The 20,656-nt window shown below is 47.3% G+C and overlaps 8 protein-coding genes and 1 non-coding gene across 9 annotated transcripts; 4 read left to right on the top strand and 5 right to left on the bottom strand.

The window, feature by feature from the left end:
* Positions 1-44: 44 nt before the first annotated feature.
* Positions 45-1,172, top strand: F4822DRAFT_184562 (uncharacterized protein). The gene is made up of 2 exons (XM_051453455.1): positions 45-225; positions 292-1,172. The coding sequence occupies exons 1-2, from the start codon at positions 204-206 to the stop codon at positions 963-965; spliced, it is 696 nt and encodes a 231-aa protein (XP_051317166.1). The 5' UTR covers positions 45-203; the 3' UTR covers positions 966-1,172.
* A 216-nt stretch (positions 1,173-1,388) lies between these two features.
* Positions 1,389-4,248, bottom strand: F4822DRAFT_427240 (uncharacterized protein; the record flags this gene model as incomplete). The annotated part of the gene is made up of 5 exons (XM_051460702.1): positions 1,389-2,193; positions 2,270-2,506; positions 2,556-2,914; positions 2,977-3,858; positions 3,979-4,248. 5 exons carry the CDS (start codon positions 4,246-4,248, stop codon positions 1,389-1,391), a joined length of 2,553 nt encoding a protein of 850 aa, XP_051317165.1.
* Positions 4,249-4,902: 654 nt separating this feature from the next.
* Positions 4,903-5,956, bottom strand: F4822DRAFT_396588 (uncharacterized protein). The gene is made up of 2 exons (XM_051457537.1): positions 5,379-5,956; positions 4,903-5,305 (listed from the first exon to the last, which is right to left on the bottom strand). The coding sequence occupies exons 1-2, from the start codon at positions 5,703-5,705 to the stop codon at positions 5,072-5,074; spliced, it is 561 nt and encodes a 186-aa protein (XP_051317164.1). The 5' UTR covers positions 5,706-5,956; the 3' UTR covers positions 4,903-5,071.
* Positions 5,952-7,797, bottom strand: F4822DRAFT_184521 (glycoside hydrolase family 18 protein). The gene is made up of 2 exons (XM_051453454.1): positions 6,207-7,797; positions 5,952-6,086 (listed from the first exon to the last, which is right to left on the bottom strand). The coding sequence occupies exon 1, from the start codon at positions 7,251-7,253 to the stop codon at positions 6,246-6,248; it is 1,008 nt and encodes a 335-aa protein (XP_051317163.1). The 5' UTR covers positions 7,254-7,797; the 3' UTR covers positions 5,952-6,086; positions 6,207-6,245.
* Positions 7,798-8,815: 1,018 nt separating this feature from the next.
* On the top strand, positions 8,816-11,859 carry F4822DRAFT_427237 (uncharacterized protein; the record flags this gene model as incomplete). Its single annotated transcript, XM_051460701.1, has 2 exons — positions 8,816-9,204; positions 9,264-11,859. The coding sequence occupies 2 exons, from the start codon at positions 8,816-8,818 to the stop codon at positions 11,857-11,859; spliced, it is 2,985 nt and encodes a 994-aa protein (XP_051317162.1).
* A 219-nt stretch (positions 11,860-12,078) lies between these two features.
* F4822DRAFT_427236 (S-adenosyl-L-methionine-dependent methyltransferase) lies at positions 12,079-13,556 on the bottom strand (the record flags this gene model as incomplete). The annotated part of the gene is made up of 3 exons (XM_051460700.1): positions 12,079-12,406; positions 12,502-13,420; positions 13,481-13,556. 3 exons carry the CDS (start codon positions 13,554-13,556, stop codon positions 12,079-12,081), a joined length of 1,323 nt encoding a protein of 440 aa, XP_051317161.1.
* A 388-nt stretch (positions 13,557-13,944) lies between these two features.
* Positions 13,945-17,663, top strand: F4822DRAFT_396578 (EXS-domain-containing protein). The gene is made up of 5 exons (XM_051457536.1): positions 13,945-14,257; positions 14,366-16,230; positions 16,280-16,369; positions 16,423-16,717; positions 16,772-17,663. The coding sequence occupies exons 1-5, from the start codon at positions 14,218-14,220 to the stop codon at positions 17,548-17,550; spliced, it is 3,069 nt and encodes a 1,022-aa protein (XP_051317160.1). The 5' UTR covers positions 13,945-14,217; the 3' UTR covers positions 17,551-17,663.
* Positions 17,664-18,046: 383 nt separating this feature from the next.
* On the top strand, positions 18,047-20,655 carry F4822DRAFT_184412 (uncharacterized protein). Its single transcript, XM_051453453.1, has 5 exons — positions 18,047-18,302; positions 18,361-18,495; positions 18,558-19,618; positions 19,668-19,947; positions 19,999-20,655. The coding sequence occupies exons 3-5, from the start codon at positions 18,589-18,591 to the stop codon at positions 20,312-20,314; spliced, it is 1,626 nt and encodes a 541-aa protein (XP_051317159.1). The 5' UTR covers positions 18,047-18,302; positions 18,361-18,495; positions 18,558-18,588; the 3' UTR covers positions 20,315-20,655.
* F4822DRAFT_t46 lies at positions 20,546-20,644 on the bottom strand. The gene has a single exon. It is a non-coding gene; the product is annotated as a tRNA-Leu (tRNA).
* Position 20,656: the final 1 nt, after the last annotated feature.

The following is a 20,656-nucleotide window of genomic DNA, read 5'->3' as shown; positions in this document are numbered from 1 at the left end:
AAGGCCCTTATCGATAATATCTACAGTGCATCGTCACAGCATCAGCATACCTTCAATCTCGACCGATCCTAACCTAAACCTTAACTTTATACCGTTTAAATAGAGTACATACCAGGCTAGGCGCGACGCGTTCTAATCTAACAACTCAATAGCGAACCATATCCAATACATTATACCACCATCACTAGAAGGCTCCCTATACAATGGCCACAATGAGGGACGACCGTAAGCCACCGCCGTCCCCCGCTGTACACATATCTATACAACACCATAGCTAACAATCATCACTAGGCACGCACCCGCTCCTCGCGCAAGTCCCCCTAACCGTCTCCCCCTTCGTCTCCCTACCAACCGCCGCCACACTACCCTACACCTACAAAGCAATGCCCTCAACTCTCCCACCGCCCCAAAGCGGCGTAACTGGCGCACACACCTCCTCCTCCTCCTCCTCAACCCCAAGCAACGACCCCTCCGCCTCCGACAAACCACGCTACGTAATCGCCACCTCAGGCCACGCCGCCCACCCTGACGACATAATATCCTCCTGCTGCGCACTCCGCGCCCACCTCCTGCGCATGGAAGAAGACGCAACCCGGTCCCTCCAAGACCTCGAAGAACGCACACGAGCGCGCGAACTAGCTGAAAAACGTCGCGTAGCGCCCGGCTGGTTAGATTCCGAAGCCCGACTCTTACAACCTGAACGCCGGCCCAGCGCAGCCGCTGAAGCGGATGCCGATGCCGAGACTAGTGAGTTCGCGGGGCATTTCGCGGAGATGAGTATTTCGGATACCTCGTACGCGCATCACCCGCAACACTTGTGGCAGGGGCAGCATCGTGGTGGGGTCGAGGTTGATGGGGGGAGTGCGGGTGGGAATGGGAGTGGGACCGGGAGTGTGGTTATTAGTGAGATGGCGGCGGTTGATGAGGGGGAGGAGTTGGATCGTGCGTTTGGTGGGTGGAAGTAAGATGTGGTTAACTTGGAGTTGGGGGGATATGTCCGACGATGTTCTGTGTTCGTTTTTGCGCTGGGAGTTTTGGATATGTTTGGGGCGTTTAGGGATGGGAATACCATTGAGGACTAAGGTATAGCCGCAAGGCTAGTTTGCTGCATTTATATCGCCAAATTACGAGACCTACAAACGAACGAGCGACATCACATGAGATCCATTTATCATCATACAGGTAGTATCTTACTATGTGAGGTTATCAAGTTGCTGCATGCTTGATACTTAATCTCTAAATCATGGGTAATCAACAGACTCCAGAACCTGACCATATCCTTAGCCTACCTAATTTTCACCGTCGCAATGCAGGAAGACCACCAACCAAACTCACGACCGTTTTGCGAAAGCCAAATACCAACCTAGGTATACCTTTAGATCCAAGCTTCATATCAACCCCGATTGTCCGTCCATGAGTTTAGGCCTCGAAGCGGGAGAATTATTCAGCTGTGAGCCGGCCCTTTTTCTCATGGCAACTTCCCTTCTCTTCGCGCCCTTCTCGGCTTGTTTAACCTCGTCCCGTCCTTGAATGCCTTCTAGTAGCACCAACTCGCGATATAGGTCTTCTCCTAACAAAGACTCCACGTACTCGCATCGAAGACCCATGACTCGATCATCGAAGGCCGAAAAGTCTATCTTCAAAGGTGAAGGACCTCGACTACCTAGTCTGGGAGCAGACCGCAACCTTGGTGGATTGGCGACCATTACCTTGCGGAGAAGAGTCACGAACATATCCCTAACCGACTCAAGCGGGCGGACCTGATATTTTTTCAAAATGGCTAGAATGGATTGTAAGAAGCTTCGGACCGAAGTAACGTAAGGCATTTCGTTCTCCTTCAGCTTCTGGCAGCCTTGGTGGATGTCCGTACAACTCTTCTCGAGAAGTTGGGTTGTTTGTTGGGTAAATTTCATGGCGAAACCCTGTTCAATGACCTGGATAACGTCCTTGAGGCATGGTTCGTCTTGGCGTTTGGTTTCGTCTTGGCGCCTGGCTCCGTAAGGCAGAGCCGGCTGAATATTGTTCGGGAAATCACCAATCTCCAAGGCCAGCTTTTCGGTATTCTTCTCCAGTATGCATCGGAACATCTCCGTGGCGTTGGGGAGGATGCTTGCTTCCCGTTTGTCGTAGATAGCTTTCAGTATCAAGCAGACCAATTGCTTCGTAGCTTTATCGACCAATACCGGGGTGAACCTGAAAAGAGAAATAAGGATATCAGCTTCCGATCACGAATAATGACTTGCCATGCTCTTGAAAATGAATGACCTACCAGTTCCTCAACCATGACATATCCCCAGATCGCGAAGATAACAGACAAACCAAAAAGTTATAGTTGGTCTTGTTCAATTGCTGGGTTAACTCAACCACCTTATCCGTCGCGGGTCCTTTCCAGTCTTGAAACGAAGACTTCAGATTCTGAGCTTCAAGTATCGATTCGAAGCGAGCTGTAAATTCCAGGAAGCCTGTCAATGGATACGTTGACGCTCTACCGACCAAATCACCAAACCTAGAACGTAATTAGAATCAGGGCCATGAATTCCAGAGTAACAACATACCAGTAGTTCCAGTCCGGCTGCTGCTTTGGGCTCTTGAGGCTGCTCTCTTTCAAGAACTGCGCTACTATCGGTAACACTGCTGGTTGAACTTTCGGGTCCTGTAGCAGTCCGCTGATAACCTCATGACGCAGTGAATTATTCTGGGATTCGATGGCTATCCTTAGCATATCGGATAGCACCTCAGCATTAGGTTCAGCAGATCGAATAGTGTCTATAAGCATCTTGAAGAGGTTGGCTCGAACACGCTCGTCGCTTGCGTGGTCTTTTAGAGCCTCGCGAAAGAACTTCATTACACCACGATCATAGGTATCATCAAAAGCGAACCTACTTAGGCGACTCATAGGTACAATGACGGCGACCTAGAAGACGAATCAGCATCGATTGTTCGTGCAATAGACAAATATAATGGTGGCAAACTTACGGTATCATTATAGGTGCGCTTCGTATAATAGCCTGGGTAAATCTCATCGCCTTTCTCGTCGGGAGTGAGGTCCTCGCAGTCGTACCCAGAAACGTTGTCATCGTTCTCAATCCAGCATTCAGCACAGAGTAGGGTTCCATCGTAAGCCCTAATATCTTCTAGTATTGTCCTTCCTTCGCCGCCCATATTCTCATCCTCTGTGTATCGGATCCGGGTCATGTTGGCGAGTAATACAGTGAATCCACAGTCCAAACCAACCTCATACAAGCTCTGGCACACGATCCTATCCCAGCTTCTAAGATTGCTCAACGAGAAACTGGAGTTTGTGTATCGATGTGCGAGCACATACATCAGCTGAGGCTCGTTCGGTAGTTGATCGTCCGGGATTGCCGCCCACTTAGAAAATAGTGAACGGAGGGTTTCCGACTGCTTGTCGACTAGCTCAGCAGAGAACCGGTCGCCTTTAGTTTGCGTGATGTTGTAGATGATGGCAAGGCGACATCCCGATTTGAGGGGCTTGGCCTCATTAGCGACGTCGGAATACCATGCGAGACTGGTTAGCCCGAAATCACACGCCTTGTCGGTGTCGAGGATGTATTTCTTGCCGGCATGAGACAAGTGGATGCTACCGCCGTCATGTTTCGAGGGGAGGCAGATAATCAATTTTCCGACCATTCCCGGGACGATCTTGGGGTTCTTGAAAAGCGCGCCCTCTTCATGCAGTACGAGCTTGGAAGGGACTGCTCTTACGTGTGACATGGTCAACGCTTGCGCAGTCTCGTTCATTAATGTGGTGGCATATTCTTGCCAATCCGGGTTGGTGAACTTGAATTGGGTGGGGTCGAGCTCCCAGCTCTTGCGTACTGATGAGTCCGCACGAGTCTATGGTAACATTGTTAGTGACACGACCGTCCGGGGTATTCCAGGTTGGCATATATGGAAATGAAATATTTGGAAGAAATAGAAAGTAGAAATAGGAATTTGGTATCTTGAATTACCTACCTCATTGGCCTGGTTAGGCGCAGCCTGTCCGCACGCTTTCTTAATAATCTCAGCATCTCGAGGTGTCAAGGGTAGTGGGATGAGAGCGTCGGACACCACCAACCCGGGATTGATGAAGCTCTTCTGTAGCTTCAAGGTAGCAACATTTCCGACGACTCGTTCCTTGATATGATCAAGGTATTCCCATATCTCTGACTTCATCTCCTTAAATAAAGTGAGATTGGGTTCATCGCTTCCGGACGAGTCCGAAATTTCTATCGGAGTCTTCATAGTTGCGGTTGTCGATCCGTATTCGGAAGATGCCGAGCGGCCGAAGGAATTGATGTCTTTGGGTGGGTAAGAATGGGTTGATTGTTTTTTAGTAGAAACCATGAAGTACCTAACCTAAGCACAGGTTTGCACATGATACAGAACACACTTGTGCACTATGGAGACGCGTGAATATTTTGAAGGTGAAGGCGCGTTCTACACGCACAGGCCACAATTTTGCAATGCAAACACGGTTCCCGTTTTAAGATCGTCAGCTTCAGGGTCAGGGACATCCTTGGATGAGATCTGAGATCTTATCTTCAGCGGCAGCGAATATTCGTCACACCACCCTAAACGGATGGTTGCCTGGATACGTGTATGCAAGAAACCCAAGTGAGCAACTATCAGTGCACGTTATCATATATCAGTTTTTTCAAGCTTCGAAATCTCGGGTAAGTGCCTTGATTAACTTGGTCATGCTTAGGGCATCTAGATGCCTAGGTAAACAGCCAAACGACTGCCAAAATATCCTGTATACGATAGGCATCGCCCTTTGAATGAATTATGCCCCAGACCTTCCTGAGAAGCCTTCGGTTTATGGATACTTGCTTAAGGGTCTGGATATTCAAGGTAACAAATCTGGGAATCAAGATGACAACGTATCTCTTCAAAGCATCCGCTATGTATTGCTAACAGAAATTTATCAGGTACGTATGGCTGCCTGTAATATATAACTACCCCCCATGCTCAGGAATGGGTAACCTTTTAACGCCACCCGAGAAGTACCTAAACGCCAAACATGCTGACCCCCACACGTATCGAAGGCGGCCTGGCGGCCCATCGCCTATTTTTCCTTCAGGGTACCCCCAGAATGGTCCACAAACCATTGGTGGAGAGGATCTTTCTGCTTCGGTCTAAACTTTTGTTTGACACTGGTGACTGTAGGAGAAACCAAGAACCTTGCTACCTCCCTACCCTTTTCGGAGAGACTTGAGTGACGGCTAAGGTCGTTGTCTATTGTCTTCTGTGACGTTCTGCGCTCTTGCTTTTCATCATTGCCGATCCCGGTGTTCAACTCCTATCAAAAATTAGCGATGGCACAAAATGACGAATAAAACCCGCCATGGCGTTGGCTTATCTATGCAGCCTACCTTAAAAGTATTAACAATGTCCGGCAGCCTGCTTTTCACTTGACGCCACCTATTTTGCTTCTTTTCCGGTTCCCCAGTGTTCCAAGATACTCTCGATTCTTTGGTCCCCTCCTGCTGCTCTTGTTCCTCCTGTTCCTGCTTTTCGGAAGAAGGGCTAGCTGCGTTATTTGCTGCGGTTTCGTCTTGTTTATTAGTCAGCTCTTCACCGGGCATCGGGGGTCTTTTAGTTGCTCTTATATGGGATCGTAGGGTATGAGCATAATCACCACCCAGTCGAGCATATTTGGACAGGGAACGCCTGCGTGACTTGATGCTCTCGGATACCATGAGGATAGCCAAGGGAATATTTCGGATTATCGATGGACTCAATGTGCTGCTCTGCCGACATAAGAAGATATGAAAATACGTAGTCTAGCCTTATGGAGGTCGTTCTAGAATCCATAGTAGGATGAAGAGAATATGTACAGTTCTTTAGGGTGTTTGCTATCATCTCAGTCAGGACCACATAGGTAGACGTGATACGTATTGGCGTGTTGTGAATAGGAAATAGCTTACAAGTTCGTCGCTGGCTTGTACAACTCACCCAATCAGGCGTAGTACTAACAGGATTTATCGCCCCGTGAATCCATTAAAATGGCTTCTGCGCACGGAGTTCTTAGTAATGACCTCGGTGACCTAAGATTCCATCACATCTAGTAACACGGTCACCTGAAGGAACAAGTTAGCAACGCTTGGACGTCACGGACATTCTACGATCATAATGGGATGATAAACTCACGGATTTCACGCCCGGTCGCGGTTATCAGGTAAAATAGTCAGTGAACCTACTTAAATTGATCTATAGGGGTATTGTATGATTTTGTCAGTCTACTCGTCCAAACCATCCGAGTAGTACTCAAAGCTCACCGGAACCTCAACCTTCGGCCCGGTTCCAACATCCGGATCAATCTCCCCAGCTCCTATTTTCAAAGAGCCCGCCGTACCAGTATTCTGCGCAGCTTCGGTCTGGGTACCCTTCAACAACCCCGTCATGCGCTGCGCCCACTCCCAAGGCCGGTCCTTCCCACCCGGCCGCGCATTAAAATACTCCCACCCCATCACACCCCCAAACTTCGCATACTGCCGTTGAAGAACCGCAAACGTCGCGCCGAGTACCTCGAACGGCACCCACCCGGGCCCATTCTCCGGCGACGTGACAAGTCCCACGACGACTTTCTCCGGAGGCCACCCCCGCGCGACGCACATCTCGTACATGACGGGACTACTCGCATCGCCCCACCCGCAGTAGAACTGCGCGTTATACCAGGCAATCTGGGCACCGCGCATAACCTCTAGCGCCTCATAATCAAAACCGCTTAAATTCCTCCTCGGATCTAGAAGCGCAGCCGCCACCGGCGCGAGGGTAATAATAAACTCCGGCCCAAAATCTGCGCGTAGTCTATCGATCAACCGCACGATACCTCCCAGCGACATTTCTTCTTCGACATCGAGATCTAGTCCATTGAGATCTCGTTCCCGGATGAGGTTATAGAGCGGAGCGTAGTATGTCTCGAAGGAAGATTGGTCCTGGTCTAGGCGCGCGTAGGATCCTTTCGCGGCGCCGCCTAGCATGCCCAGGACTTTGATGTTGCTGGCTTGGGCTACGCGTAGTTCGGCCCATGTTGTGATGAAGCGGGGGTCTGAGGGGGGATGGTCGTTCAGGGTTAGACCGTTTGGATCCTCGTTTATGTGGATTGCTGCTACGATTATATGGGTAAGTGAGATATTGGGTTGGGTTATTAGCGGCAGGATTGAGATTAGGTTGCCGTTGGGATCGTGGGTGGTTTGGTGGTACACGATGATGCGAGGGGTTGTCCTCGTCGGAGATGACGCCATGTTGGTTTACTTAAGGTCAAAGAGGAGAATGAAAGAATAATGCTAAATTTGTTTTAAGTTTGGAAATGAAGCTTAGCGATATATAAATTTACTTAGTATCCCCTATTCCACGTGTTCGCAATTAAGGCTGGATATGGAGGAGGAATACAAAAAATGCACCCCGTCCCAATTCTGACTTGTCGAAATAAGCCCGGTGACTTTTCAGGTATATGTACTTAGGTCCTGCAGCGTTGCAGGACTTACTGGCTAAATTGTGTATTTTCACTATGAATTCTCGTATATAAAAAGTCCGAATGGGAAATCATTTAAATATATTGTACATCATTTTCAAACTACGATACGAACATAATGTCTGACTTACTCTCATAGGTACCGAGGTACATACCCACCTAGCTACCTACATACATGGATCTTCAGGTTTATTCTAGATACGTGGTCACTTCCAATCGTGTAGCCCCAAAAAGGTGGGAAGAAACTTTTACATGCTTATCGAAGTCACCACGGGTTTAAAAGACACTTCGCCCCAAAAATATTTTTTCTTGGCATCTTCTGTTAGTGTTATGTTAGGATCCACTGCTAATTAGTATGGTATTCTTAACATTACACTAACAAACGATAAAATATTCGATTTTTATGTGTAATATTAAGAATTTATTATTAATTAAAAATCCTGGTAATTGTCTCTGAGTTTCGACAACGATGATGACAACATACGAAAGATAGTGGAATATAGATAGAGAAAGCTTTTTATATTTAGGAAGGTATCACGGACGTATGCTTAGAAACTTAGTAAGCTAACACGATATGGTAGAGTTTTGTCCTTTATGTTGGAGCTATTCAAACTTACTTATTTATTCAATTTATTTATTTATTGAAAATGTTTTAAATTAATTTGTTTATTATAAGTAGGCTTATTCTAGGGACGATTTATTTAAATTGTTAACAAATTGAATAAATTGAGAGGGCCTGTGATATAGAGATACTGTGATGGTAGGTTAGTAATAAGAAAAAAGAGGGAATATTTATGGGATAGGAAGATTAGATTTAGACCTGTAGAACAAAGTGCTTGGAAATAGGTTGATTGAGGTGTAGCAATTACTATTCATGTAATGTTGAGTTTGTTACGTTTTATATCCCTTGGGAGGTTGTGGATTGAGGTCAGGGTCTTTTAACCTGGTCTCCTTTCGCTTAGATGTTAAACAATATACTATTACTACTACTATTACTACGGGTTTAAAAGAGGTTAGGTATGTATATTCCTGTATGGTAGTCTTTGAAGTGTATTTTGGAGGGTAGGGTGTGGTGGCATTCGAATGGTTATAAATTTGCGATACGTAGCTCTGAGTATCCACCCGGATATTATTCGAGCCATGGCAAACTCGCAATACCTGGCACAGATCAATGTCGTCGGTGCCCAATGTTACTTTATATGCCATCCTTAGCTACCTAAGTAAATACAGGGAAATGGATAGGAGCGTCGATTTCCTTTCTTTTTTTTTTTCGGTCAAAAACACCGTTCTTCATAAATTCCTTAGGCAAGGCAAAAGTTAACCTAGGTAGTCATGGACCCAGTTTCAGCCATTGGGCTCGCAGCAAGCATTTTCGGTTGCATCCAGGCAGGACAAAAGTTCAATCAATTTCTACACAGCGGGCTGGAAATGATCCACGAAAACGCAGAATTACAGAATATCACCGATGAGCTACGAAGAACGGTTCAGGGCCTTACCGCCGATGGACCTTCAGAGTTGAAACTTATCGCTAACAACTGCAACGCCCTATGTCAAGAACTATTGAGCTTGTTACAACGGCTGAAGATGAAACGCGATTCGACTCTAGAGCGTGGCAGGGTTTATATATACGCGCTTTGGAAGAAATCAGATATCACCTCCATGGTAAATAGGTTGGAAAGACACCGCTCTCAGTTGACTACAAGTTTTCTTCCGCATTTTAAGTATGAAAATACCTCGATTTCAGACTACTCGGGACAGGAGCTTACACGCACATCACCAGAGATCAGCAGTCAGCGATCAACCAAAAGCTAGACACGTTACAAAACGATCTTAGGCAATTTCATCGTGCGCGGTCCGAAGAATTCGCCGAATACCGTTCAAGCTTGATTAAACTTTTGGAAATGTACAATGGCAGCACTCAAGCTGGGGTTGACATCGGTGGACAACTAGATATGGCTAGCGAACTCCATGACCTATTGCTAAAGTTCCCAAAGGTTTCGGTTGTCACATTATCAGACAGGATTCTCATGCCGCTTCGCTTTGAAGGCATATATCGTCGCAAAGATGAAATCGGGGATGCCACTAAAGGCACGTGCATCTGGGCTTTAGAAGGTGCGACAGGAGATCACCACCCGAACGAACGATTGAGAGAGTCAAAGCAATATTTCACATCGTGGCTTGAATCAGGTAGTGGTGTGTTTCATATTTCTGGTAAAGCCGGTTGCGGGAAGTCGACGTTGATGAAATTTATATCATCACACCCTAAAACTCAAGCCTATCTCAAAAAATGGGCAGGAACACGGAAGTTATGTCTGGCTACATTCTTCTTCAATGGTTCCGGAATTGACGAACAAAGATCGCTCATTGGCCTACTTCGTTCTATCTTATACATCGTCTTAAAGGAAAACGAAGATTTAGCGTTGAAGGTGTTTCCGGAATATTTTAACGAGAACCAACACACATCGCGTGCTGATCCTGCTGAAATTACCAGGCCACAGAACATTGAGAGAGCTTTCGAAACACTCATAAACCATGCTGGCGTGGAGGAAGGCTGTTGCCGTCTATTTTTTCTCGTCGACGGCTTGGACGAGTACGAGGCTGATAGTGAGAGTCATTGGCAACTTGCCAGGAAACTCTGTAAATGGGCCGACCAAAGTCAAGGAAATGTTAAATTTTGTGTTAGCTCCCGGCCGCACGTCCAATATGAGAGCACGTTCGGCCTATCAGAACACCCGCAGCGGCATCAATTGCACCTTCACGAGCTCAACAGCTATGACATCGAGAATCATTGCCGCAGGATGTTTATAGAAGCTATAGGCTCCACTGACCTTCCACGTCCTCATTCTGACTTACAAGTGCACTCTCAATATCTCGTTCAAGAAATCGTACATCGTGCAGAGGGCGTGTTTATTTGGGCCTATCTTGTTGTTCGGATCATTATTTCTGAGGCTAGGGTGCAAGGAATGGCAAGAGACCTCATGAAAAAACTAAAAGAACTCCCTAGGGACATGGATAATCTCTATGAGAAAATGATCGGGGCGCTTTCATATATGGATCGGAAGATAGCACATCGCATCCTCTTTATTGTGCTAACAAACCCCTTTAAAGATGCCGTGAGTGCGCTATGCTTGAGGTGGCTAGTCGACGAAGATAAATGGCGCGAAGCTCTCAATCGAAATACATATGACAGGAAGGAAGCCGAACATGATATCGAATACGTGAGATTTCATCTGGATGGATGGACTCGAGGTTTGGTTGAAATGGTACCTAGCAGCAGCTATAGAGACCTACTTCTCACAAACCGAGTCAAATTGTTCCATGGAACAGTCAAAGAATATCTGATGCAACAAAGTCGACTCCATCTGATTCAATCAGACTGTAGCGAATATCCAGTATCTGACTTACATACGCGCCTGCGATTGGCTGAGTTAAAGGTTATGAGCCATAATTCATCTGAAGTTGACCGGGAGATATATAAGTACGGCTTTGAGTTACTGGATATGAAATTTAGCGAGCTACCGACCTATAGTGGAGTTCGACTGGCTTCCTCGCGAATTTCCTGGCCACACGCCATGGAGCTCGCGGAAATACTCCCGAGTTATTGCAAAGGGTGTGTATTTGGCCATCTAAGTATGGCAGTCCTATCCAAAAAACACAATATCCGTCGATCAGATCGGACGTCACTACCTCATCTTGCGGCTTTGCTTGGGCAGAGCTATGATGTCATCTCGGCGCTCCAGATAAATGTTCCTGTAGATCCAGAATCAAACTCGAGGAGCATCCTTCTATCTGCATGTTTATCTAACGAATACTTCAAGGCCTACCAAATCGGTGATAGGGCCGTAAGTCGTAATATTATAAAGTCTCTCCTCAAAAGGGGGTTTTCTGCTAGGGAAAAGATCAAACTTCAGGATTCCCGAAGTTGCCAATGGGCCGATGTTTGGACAATACTCGTATGGAGGCTTGCCCTACAAATTCTTTTTTCGGTAGAACGCAGTCAAATCGAGTGTCAAATCGAGGTTTTGCTCGAACTCCTAGAAAATGAGGAGCAAGAAGAAACCCTAGTATTATTGGTAAACAACATAGCACAAGCCTTTAGCTGGTTTATAACACTTAAAGACCTACTCCTACATTGCGTACATCCAGATACAAGTGCACAAATCTTTCATCGCTTGTCTTCTTGGCCAAACTATGACCATGATATACCTACCTGGGTATTGGATAGGTCTGGCAGAATCGGATGGCCTATTGCAAAGAAGTTGACCAAGCCGCCAGGAGGGGATATCAATGGGATTCGTATTTTTTCTACTTTCGCCATTGTTACGAAGAGCGTATTTCTTGAAGTGTACGGTTTTCCATCTGTCCTATTGTGGTAACTAAAATATACCTACGAAACCATCTACGAAATAACCCACGAAAGCGCCCCGAAAACATCGACACTATTGATAACTAGTACGTCGTCTCTAGCAGCTAAGTCCTCCAATGGCCTCGGGAAATATATTCTTAAACTAGGATCGATTCACTTAGGGTTAGGGTTAGCGATTCTCTTCCCTCCCATGGCCTTTTCTACACTAATACATCGTCTTAAATCCTATCTAGACTCCGTTCCACGTAGCCACCAACACCCACAACCCCGAACCGGGCGGTTGTTTTCCGTCGTCGAAGTGGAACCCTGAGCTAGCAGCTTCGAACAGGCGTGCCCAATCGGCCATCTCACGGTCTCCTGCGTTAAACAGCATTGTCATGCTAAGATCGCCGGACCGCACCCCTAGTGCCGAGCCCGGAGGCATATTCTTTGGGCTCGGTACTATAACATCGTTGAGCACCACGCGCGCCCCCGGTTTTAGCGCTGGGATTAGCGCTTGCAGCATGCGTATGGCGTATTTATCGGACCAATTGTGGAAACACGCTCGATATAGGTAGCTTTGGGATAGATTGGTCAGTATTTCGTCAACGAACAGCGGGTTTAATGGGTTTGAGCACAAGGATATCAAACTTGTAGACACCGCAATACTTACACATCGGCTCCGTGAATAGGCTGCTCGGTGAAGAAATCATGTGTCATATACCGCACCCGTTCGCTGATATTAGCCGGCTTCCGGGCATACGCATCTCGTATCGTAGGCGCGTCAATATCTTGCACGACCAGATTTAACGAGGGATACGCGCGAGCCAGCGCGATGGCTGCTTCCCCATGAGATCCGCCAACGTCGACCACCGTAGCCCCTTTCGGTAAACTGCCCCAGGACGAAGACCAGGCGTCAACGAGATACTGCACATTAAGATCCGGTCGCGCAGCGTACAATCGCATACCCGCAGCGAAACGCGCCCCACGCTCCGGCTGGGTAGCTAGAAAGTCAAACATAGGAAGATCCGTCTGATTGGCAACAGCGAAACCGGTTTCATTAGGCTCCTCGGACCCAGGCCAGCGAGCCATGGCCTCACATGTATAATACGCAGCTAACCAGCAATCATCAGCACACCAGCGCGCCCACGCCGCTAGATCAGCGTCTTCAGCGAGTAAACGCGATGCCGCGCTGTGCGTAACTACGCCTGGCCGTGGTTCCTGGAATACATGTTGCGATATAGCATGACGGATTAACTTGCGCACATGGGTTTCGCCCAAACCGGTAACTTTAGCGATCTCGGCGAAGGTAGCCTCGCCGTCGATTGGTACTATGCGTGCCAGTCCGAATCGAGCGATTGCTAATTGACTCACGAGATGAGTCGGGGAGTAGCTGAATATGTGTTCCCGTGGACCTAGCATGAGTTGGTGGAGTTCGAGGGTATCCTGTATGACGCTCTGACGAGCGGCTTGGATGGCAGGCTCGGAAGCGGGGATTGGTGATTCCCGGGGCACGCCGGCGCTTGCGTTGAATGAAGGGGTGGGTAGTGAGTGTGTGGTGAAATACTCGTCTACTTTGGTTGTGTTGGTGGCTATTCGTGCGGATAGCTCTGCGATGCGGGGTTGTTTGAGACATGTTGATTATGACTTACGATAATATGATGATGAGTGAGTGATGAAATTATGTTGGTTCCTTCTCATTGTCGAAAACCCTCGAATAACCACCATGATGCGGGCTGCCTTGTTACACGAGGCCATATGACCGCAAAGAGTTGGGTCTCCCTTGCATCTTTTAACCCCGACATTCCAACCTACCTGGTAATATCTACTCCGTCGGGAACTCCGACCTCGAAAGATAATATCTTGGTCTGATGCTTAAATTCTTCACATTGTTGAAGTTATCGTGACGTGTAGTGGCATTAAATCAGATATAAGCCGTATAATTGACACTGTGTGAAACTGTGTTAATCAAATTGGTCATTTTGACGTCTTGTCGGTACCTAGGTACCTACGGAGTAGGCGTTCTAGACCGTCACCTCCAGCGGAGACCCGTAGACCCACTGGAGAAAAATCTGGTAAGCCCTGGCAATCGCGCCTTACGCTGCTAATTGTTAAACTAGAGCGTAAAATGGGAAGGTCCAATTTATATACCGAGACTGGTGGGAACTAATTATTTATTGGTATTATAGGTATTGTTATCATTTCTTCGTTTGTCAATCAATTTTTCTTTTTTATTGGAGCACAAAAATCCTAGAACCTATGTTAGATCTTCATCCATACCTAATTCGTTACATACCTAGACACTTATTCTAATTCGATTCCTTTCATATGCATATCAGGGTAGATTCGATAAGGCTGAAAGGTTAACCCCTTTCTTCTTGTTGACGTCATGAAGTTCGCTAAGGAACTTGACCAAGACCTCGTCCCAGGTGAGTGGTACGCCTAGTTTACATCTTAGGCAAGCTTCCTTCTAGATAAGCTAGCCATTCCATAGCATTGAGAGGTCGCATAGCCGCGAGTACTAACGTAACAGTCAGAATGGAGAGTCAAGTATCTCAACTACAAGGCCGGTAAGAAATACATTAAGGGCGTGTCGAGAGCCATCAATAGAGCAAACGGGACACCATTGGGTCTGGGAAAACGAGGGGACTTACCGTCGCGTGGCTTGACTACACCTTGTCCAAATCAATTCTCCCGTCAGCAAAATACCGGACCTGGAATATTTGATGAGACTGAATCTCTGCGAGGAAGCCCCGCACCGATTGGGCATGCGAATCGGGGAATTAATGATGCTCCAAGATCCCAACCGGCACCGATTCCGGTGCGGGCAGAGCATCAATCTTTAACGGCGTCGCCGGGTAATGACATGCAATATGGTAGTTTCGTGCCCACACCGCCTTCGGTCGCTGAGAGTTGGAATGTTTTCGAGTTGCCCGCTCCCGCGTTAGGCGAGCCTGCGATCCCAACTGATCAGCCACCACCATCACGTCCCACCGATACGCTTCGGAAGACTATTAGTCGGCAGTCTGTGAAACGTAGTATCTCTACGGGCGCAGTAACTTCAGGAACTGCCTCCCAACCAGCCACTCAGAGCATCCGTCCCGCCCCTACATTTCCGCAGAGCGCTTCGCCTGGTAAACTGCGGCGGATATTCTCAGCGGGGCAACATGCCACGGGCCGGTTTACTAGAACTGACAGTAATAAGTTCGGATATGGTCTCCAAGCTATTGACACCGTTAGGCAACGGGAAAAGGACTTTTTCGATTTCTTGGATAGTGAATTGGATAAAGTTGAGGTGTTCTACCGCCAAAAAGAGGAGCAAGCTGGCAATCGTCTGGCAGTACTGCGGGAGCAATTGCATGAAATGCGGGATCGACGCAACCAGGAACTTGCTGAATTAAGACGACGTAAGGAACATAGCGAGAGCGGGGATAATAGTGACAATAAAGCGGTCTCGTCAGGTACGAATGGTGCCCGCCACTGGGTCGACCCGATTAAGTCCAGAATATTTAAGCCTGGCTCAAATTCGAAAGCATTTTCAAAGTTACATTTCACCCCAGTCCTTGGGGCAATTGGAGGGGATGCGAGACGGGATTATATAAGAAGACCAGCCAGCCACGAGGTACCCTACAGGACGGCAAAGCGAAAACTGAAACTGGCCCTGCAGGAATTTTACAGGGGCCTGGAACTCCTTCAGTCATATGCTCAACTCAATCGGACCGCTTTTCGGAAGCTGAACAAGAAATACGACAAGGCCGTGAATGCTCGACCGCCTTATCGGTACATGAATGAGAAAGTCAATAAGTCGTGGTTCGTGAATAGTAACACTGTAGATGGTTACATCCATGCCGTTGAGGACCTTTACGCCAGGTACTTTGAAAAAGGAAACCACAAAATCGCTACGGGAAAGCTCCATCGCCTCAATCGACGACCAGGAGATGAATCGGCCATTTCGTTCCGGAATGGACTTTTTATCGGTACTGGGGCCGTGTTCACCCTCCAGGGCCTTGTGTACGGCTCACAACTCTTGTTTGGCCCGGACCCGGCAGTACAACAACAGACCAGTTACCTCATGCAGATATACGGCGGTTATTTCCTGATGTTAACCCTGATGTTCCTGTTCTGTCTTGACTGCTACATGTGGACGATAAACAAGATCAACTATCCGTTCATATTCGAATTTGATACGAGAAATAGCTTGGACTGGAGACAATTGGCGAACTTCCCTAGCTTCTTCCTATTGCTCTTTGGTGTATTTTTCTGGATTAATTTCACTAGATACGGCTCGGATGAGTTGTATCTTTACTATCCAGTTATTCTGATAGCCATCACGTTGATTATTCTCTTACTTCCAGCACCTATCTTATGGCATAGAAGTCGCCAATGGCTCATGTATTCCCACGTAAGTGTCACCATTCTACAGACGGAAACTTTTATCTAATGTTCTCTAGTATCGATTATTTTTCGCAGGATTATACCCCGTGGAGTTTCGCGATTTCTTTCTCGGCGACATGTATTGTTCTCTCACCTATGCAACTTCTGTAAGTCGAATTCCTCTTCTAGCAAGTTATCAAGTAACTAATCACGAAATAAGAATATCGAACTATTTTTCTGCCTCTACGCACATTATTGGAATAATCCAGTTCAATGCAACTCAAATAATTCCCGTTTACTCGGATTCTTCTCAGCACTGCCACCGGTATGGCGTGCATTGCAGTGTATTCGCCGATACCGCGATACCGGAAATATCTTCCCACACCTTGTCAACGGCGGTAAATACGGTATGACTATTATGTCTTCTGTAACATTATCGTTATATCGCATGGGAGGAAACGAGACAACTCTTGGCCTCTTCATAACTTTCTCCATTATGAACGGCATTTACACATGTAAGTTTTACTTCCCCTAGACACAAGTCATTTTTCTGATCATATAATCGCTAGCGGTCTGGGATCTGTTCATGGATTTCTCTTTCTTCCAGCCCGATACGCGACACAGGTTCTTACGCGACATCCTCGGACTTAAGCGCCGGTGGTTATACTACGCCATTATGTTCATCGATCCGATACTTCGGTTTAGTTGGATCTTCTACGCCATATTCACGCACGACAAGCAACACAGCACCATCGTATCCTTCCTCGTTGCCTTAGCAGAAATTACTCGGCGTGGGATGTGGGCTCTCTTCCGTGTCGAGAACGAACACTGCGCCAATGTCGCTCAGTACAAAGCCAGTCGCGATGTCCCTTTGCCGTATCATCTCCACCCCCACGAGCCTCTAGTCGAGCGCGCGAGCAGCGAGGAAGAGGAACAGAGACGTCCTACTACGGCTGTCGCGCCCGCTAACGTACTCCCCATCGAAGCGGCGACAGCGAGTGCGGTCGATATAAGCACTGCCGGAGCCTCAGCGCTCGGTCGCGAACAAAGCGGTACGGAGACGCAAGAACAAGCCGAAGCAGCGGGTATGCGGTGGCGTAGACGACCGGAAGTTATACGCGCGCGATCAATTCGTGGTATGATGGCCGATGCGCATAAACAGGACTTCGAGAAACGACGGCCTACGACGGGGGCGGGTGGGAATGAATTAGCGGAAGAGGATGTGCCCAGTGAAGAGGAAGATGACGATGATGATGACGATGATACGGGGAGTATGCTTGATGAACGGATGGAGGTTAGACGCTCGGAGAGATTAGTCAAGAGTGAGAGTGGAGGGGATAGTACTTGATTAAGGGCGCATAGAGGGATTTTAGGTTGGAAAAAGCGAAAAGCATTTGGATTAGGAGGAATGAACGATATTGAGTATCATTTAATGCTAATTAATGCTATTATTCACACCAACCTCCTACGATCTATGTTTTGGTGATACAAATACAGTAAGAGCAACTCGGTATACGGTGGACTTCCCTTCCGCCGATAAGGTCCGGTACGCGCTGTGGTGTACGCCACTTGCCTCAAGAACCCCCACCGTTATGGGGATTTTCATAAATGACCACGAAAGGCAAGTCCGGCGACAGTAGCCTGGAGGGTTGGGTGGGTGGGATTATCTGTTTTCGATCACTGCCTAGGTGGGCAAGAGCGCGGCCCGTGCCGCGGCAGCCGAGTGACGACTTCTGAGACATATTAGCAAGGAATAGGTTAGTGACCAGGGACTTGTTATGGCCCGTCGCTCAAATTCCGGAGATTTGGAATTGTCTTACGTCAATAGCAATCTCACTAACTGTAGGTTATTCCTCGCGGGCAACTGAATGCTATCAAACTCCATGAGTGACAGACTGTCAGCAGCACCTACATAAGGTTATATTCAGGGCATATAATAAATGCGGCTCTGATTAATACCTCAGAAGCGTATTAGTGAGATCGAAACTCGGTAGTGGGAGATCCGGTGCAGTGGTCCATAATTATGGCATGCATTCATGGCGTTGGTCAGCTTGAAAGCTAGTATCATTTACATGTGTTATGAGTTGACCATTGTTTCCAGTGAGTCACTCTGCATACGCAAGGAGATATGTGTATAAGATAGGCTAATCGTCGAAAGATAAACCATCAAGGAGTAAGCTTGAAGCCGGTTGATTCGGAAACGCGTTACACTTACACGGATATAAGCTAAGTTTGTTGGTAAGGTTATCTCGTACGAGGATGAAATCTGAGCTATCTAGATATCAGCGAAATGGTGGGCAGATTACTTATATACATGGTTGAATCAAATTGCTCTGAGTCTAACCAGTGTTGAAGGCAGTTGAAGGAATAGGGCTCACACTTCAACATGGATCGTCATATACGACCAGCTTCCTTGATAATTCTCTACATCGTGAGCATAGCTATCTTGCTCCGGGAGAAGATAGCTCCCTTCTTAGAACAACAGCAAGTAGATAATGAGCCACCACGATGTCGTTGCATCCCCGGGGATCCCTGTTGGCCTTCGCAGACAGAATGGTCCCAATTCAATACCTCTCTCGGCGGAAAACTCATCCTAAACAACTGCCATCCTAACAACGCCTTCACGTCTCCGGATGTGCCATACATGCAACACGCAGTCAACGTCTCCTCAGCACGAGACTGTCAACTTACGCTCGACTTCACACAGCAACATAACATACGCCTCATATTGCAAGATGCGAAGCTTGATTGCCCGTCAGAATCAACTGGACCCGGGGCACTTGTGCTGCGGACTCATAGCCTACGAAACATCTCTTTCTTAGACTATGGTACCCCCTACTACGTCGGCAAAGCGATGAAAATCGATGCTGGAGTTTCAAGTTGGGAAGCCCAAGCTGCGGCGCACGAACAGGGGCTACTAGTTGTGGGTAGCGATTGTCCGGATGCCGGATTGGTAGAACATACCCAGAGAGGCGGGCATAGCACGTTGTTCTCGAAGTATGGGTTAGCAGCAGACCAGGTCCTGGAGTGGGAAGTTGTAACAGCGGATGGGAGGTTACTTGTCGCGAGTCCGGTCAAGAATGCGAACTTATACTGGGCGTTGACTGGCAGCGGAAATGGGGCGTATGGCGTTGTGTTGTCGATGGCGGTTCGGGCGTACCCAGAGACCCAGGTTGCGGCTGCGAAGCTGAGCTTTTCCAGTGATGGGGTTCCCTTGGATACGTTTTATGACGCGATCAAGACAGTACTTTTGGGATACCCGGTTATGAATAATGCAGGTGTTGGAAGCCTCTGGTCCGTTATAAACGGGGTCTTTGAGATACAGCCGATCATTGCGCCGAGTCTAACGGTTGATGAGTTGACTGACTTACTTCGACCTTCATTGGATGCGTTAGATGAGAGTGGCATATCTTATGGTAAGTTTTCGTGGAAACCCGGAACACGAAAGGAGCTGACACGGTTAAGACTTCAAAAGTGAAAATTATCCTTCGTATTTCGATTCTTACGAAGCGATGAGCCCTCAGTATGAAATTTCCCCCTTAACCCACGTCAACTCCCGCTTTATCCCGCGCTATCTGATAGAGTCTGAGACGGCTATCACGCCGTTGATGGACACCATAAAATTTCTAGCTACACACAATGTAGGTTTGTTGGGAATGTCTCTCAACGTCTCAAGAGCGCCAATTCTCCCTAATTCGGTACGCCCGATGTGGCGCACGGCGGGATTCATTGTTACGTATGGAGCGTGAGTGCTATCGTGCCCTTTTATTACCGCCCACTAACACATCCAATTTAGCATGTTTCACGAAAACGACCATGAGGCCAATACAGAGGACCTGAAGGTTCTTACGGATGTACTCGAACCCCGAATAGAAGAGATCATGCCTGGATGTGATGCATATCTCAATGAAGGCAACTCATGTGAGTCCAATTTCAAGGAAGTCATTTATGACAGTAATTACGGAAGACTCAAGTCTATCAAAGAGAAATGGGACCCCGAAGATTTCTTATATAGTCCGACAGCGGTGGGCAGCGAGGCATGGAAAATAGAAAGTGATGGTCGGCTATGTAGGATTAAACAGCCAAGTAACCCAGAGCATGATATTTTATAATAAGTAATGTAAGAACAACTTCAAGTTGAAGATTGAAAAAGGTCATTTCACAAAAGACTTTTAATTGGGTGACTACAGTAAAGAAAAAACGCACTGCGTCTAGAGACTTTCCGCTGAAAGAGGCGTGAAACTTCTACCACTTAGATTCTAACCACCAAAAATACGGAAAGTGTCTCTAGATATTGATGACATCCAAAGCAAAAAGGATATAAATTCAAAAAGAATATTTTGTGACAAGAGTGGGACTTGAACCCACGCGGATTGCTCCATGAGGAATTAGATGCTAAGGTGACCTTAACCTCACGCCATAACCAACTCGGCCATCTTGCCTGTGATCCGATG

Source organism: Hypoxylon trugodes, assembly GCF_022578975.1.
Source record: "Hypoxylon trugodes strain CBS 135444 unplaced genomic scaffold F4822scaffold_3, whole genome shotgun sequence".
Classification (NCBI taxonomy): domain Eukaryota; kingdom Fungi; phylum Ascomycota; class Sordariomycetes; order Xylariales; family Hypoxylaceae; genus Hypoxylon; species Hypoxylon trugodes.
Note: the sequence above shows the minus strand (reverse complement) of the source record. Positions and strands in the feature narration are given on the sequence as shown.

Coding starts and splice junctions, on each gene's coding strand:
- F4822DRAFT_184562 (XM_051453455.1), top strand. CDS start 204: ATGGCCACAATGAGGGACGACC. Junction 226..291: donor GGCCACAATGAGGGACGACC/GTAAGCCACCGC, acceptor AATCATCACTAG/GCACGCACCCGCTCCTCGCG.
- F4822DRAFT_396588 (XM_051457537.1), bottom strand. CDS start 5,705: ATGGTATCCGAGAGCATCAAGTCACGCAGGCGTTCCCTGTCCAAATAT. Junction 5,306..5,378: donor ACATTGTTAATACTTTTAAG/GTAGGCTGCATA, acceptor AATTTTTGATAG/GAGTTGAACACCGGGATCGG.
- F4822DRAFT_184521 (XM_051453454.1), bottom strand. CDS start 7,253: ATGGCGTCATCTCCGACGAGGACAACCCCTCGCATCATCGTGTACCAC.
- F4822DRAFT_396578 (XM_051457536.1), top strand. CDS start 14,218: ATGAAGTTCGCTAAGGAACTTGACCAAGACCTCGTCCCAG. Junction 14,258..14,365: donor TGACCAAGACCTCGTCCCAG/GTGAGTGGTACG, acceptor CGTAACAGTCAG/AATGGAGAGTCAAGTATCTC. Junction 16,718..16,771: donor TATGAACGGCATTTACACAT/GTAAGTTTTACT, acceptor TATAATCGCTAG/CGGTCTGGGATCTGTTCATG.
- F4822DRAFT_184412 (XM_051453453.1), top strand. CDS start 18,589: ATGGATCGTCATATACGACCAGCTTCCTTGATAATTCTCTACATCGTG. Junction 19,619..19,667: donor TGAGAGTGGCATATCTTATG/GTAAGTTTTCGT, acceptor GACACGGTTAAG/ACTTCAAAAGTGAAAATTAT. Junction 19,948..19,998: donor TTCATTGTTACGTATGGAGC/GTGAGTGCTATC, acceptor CATCCAATTTAG/CATGTTTCACGAAAACGACC.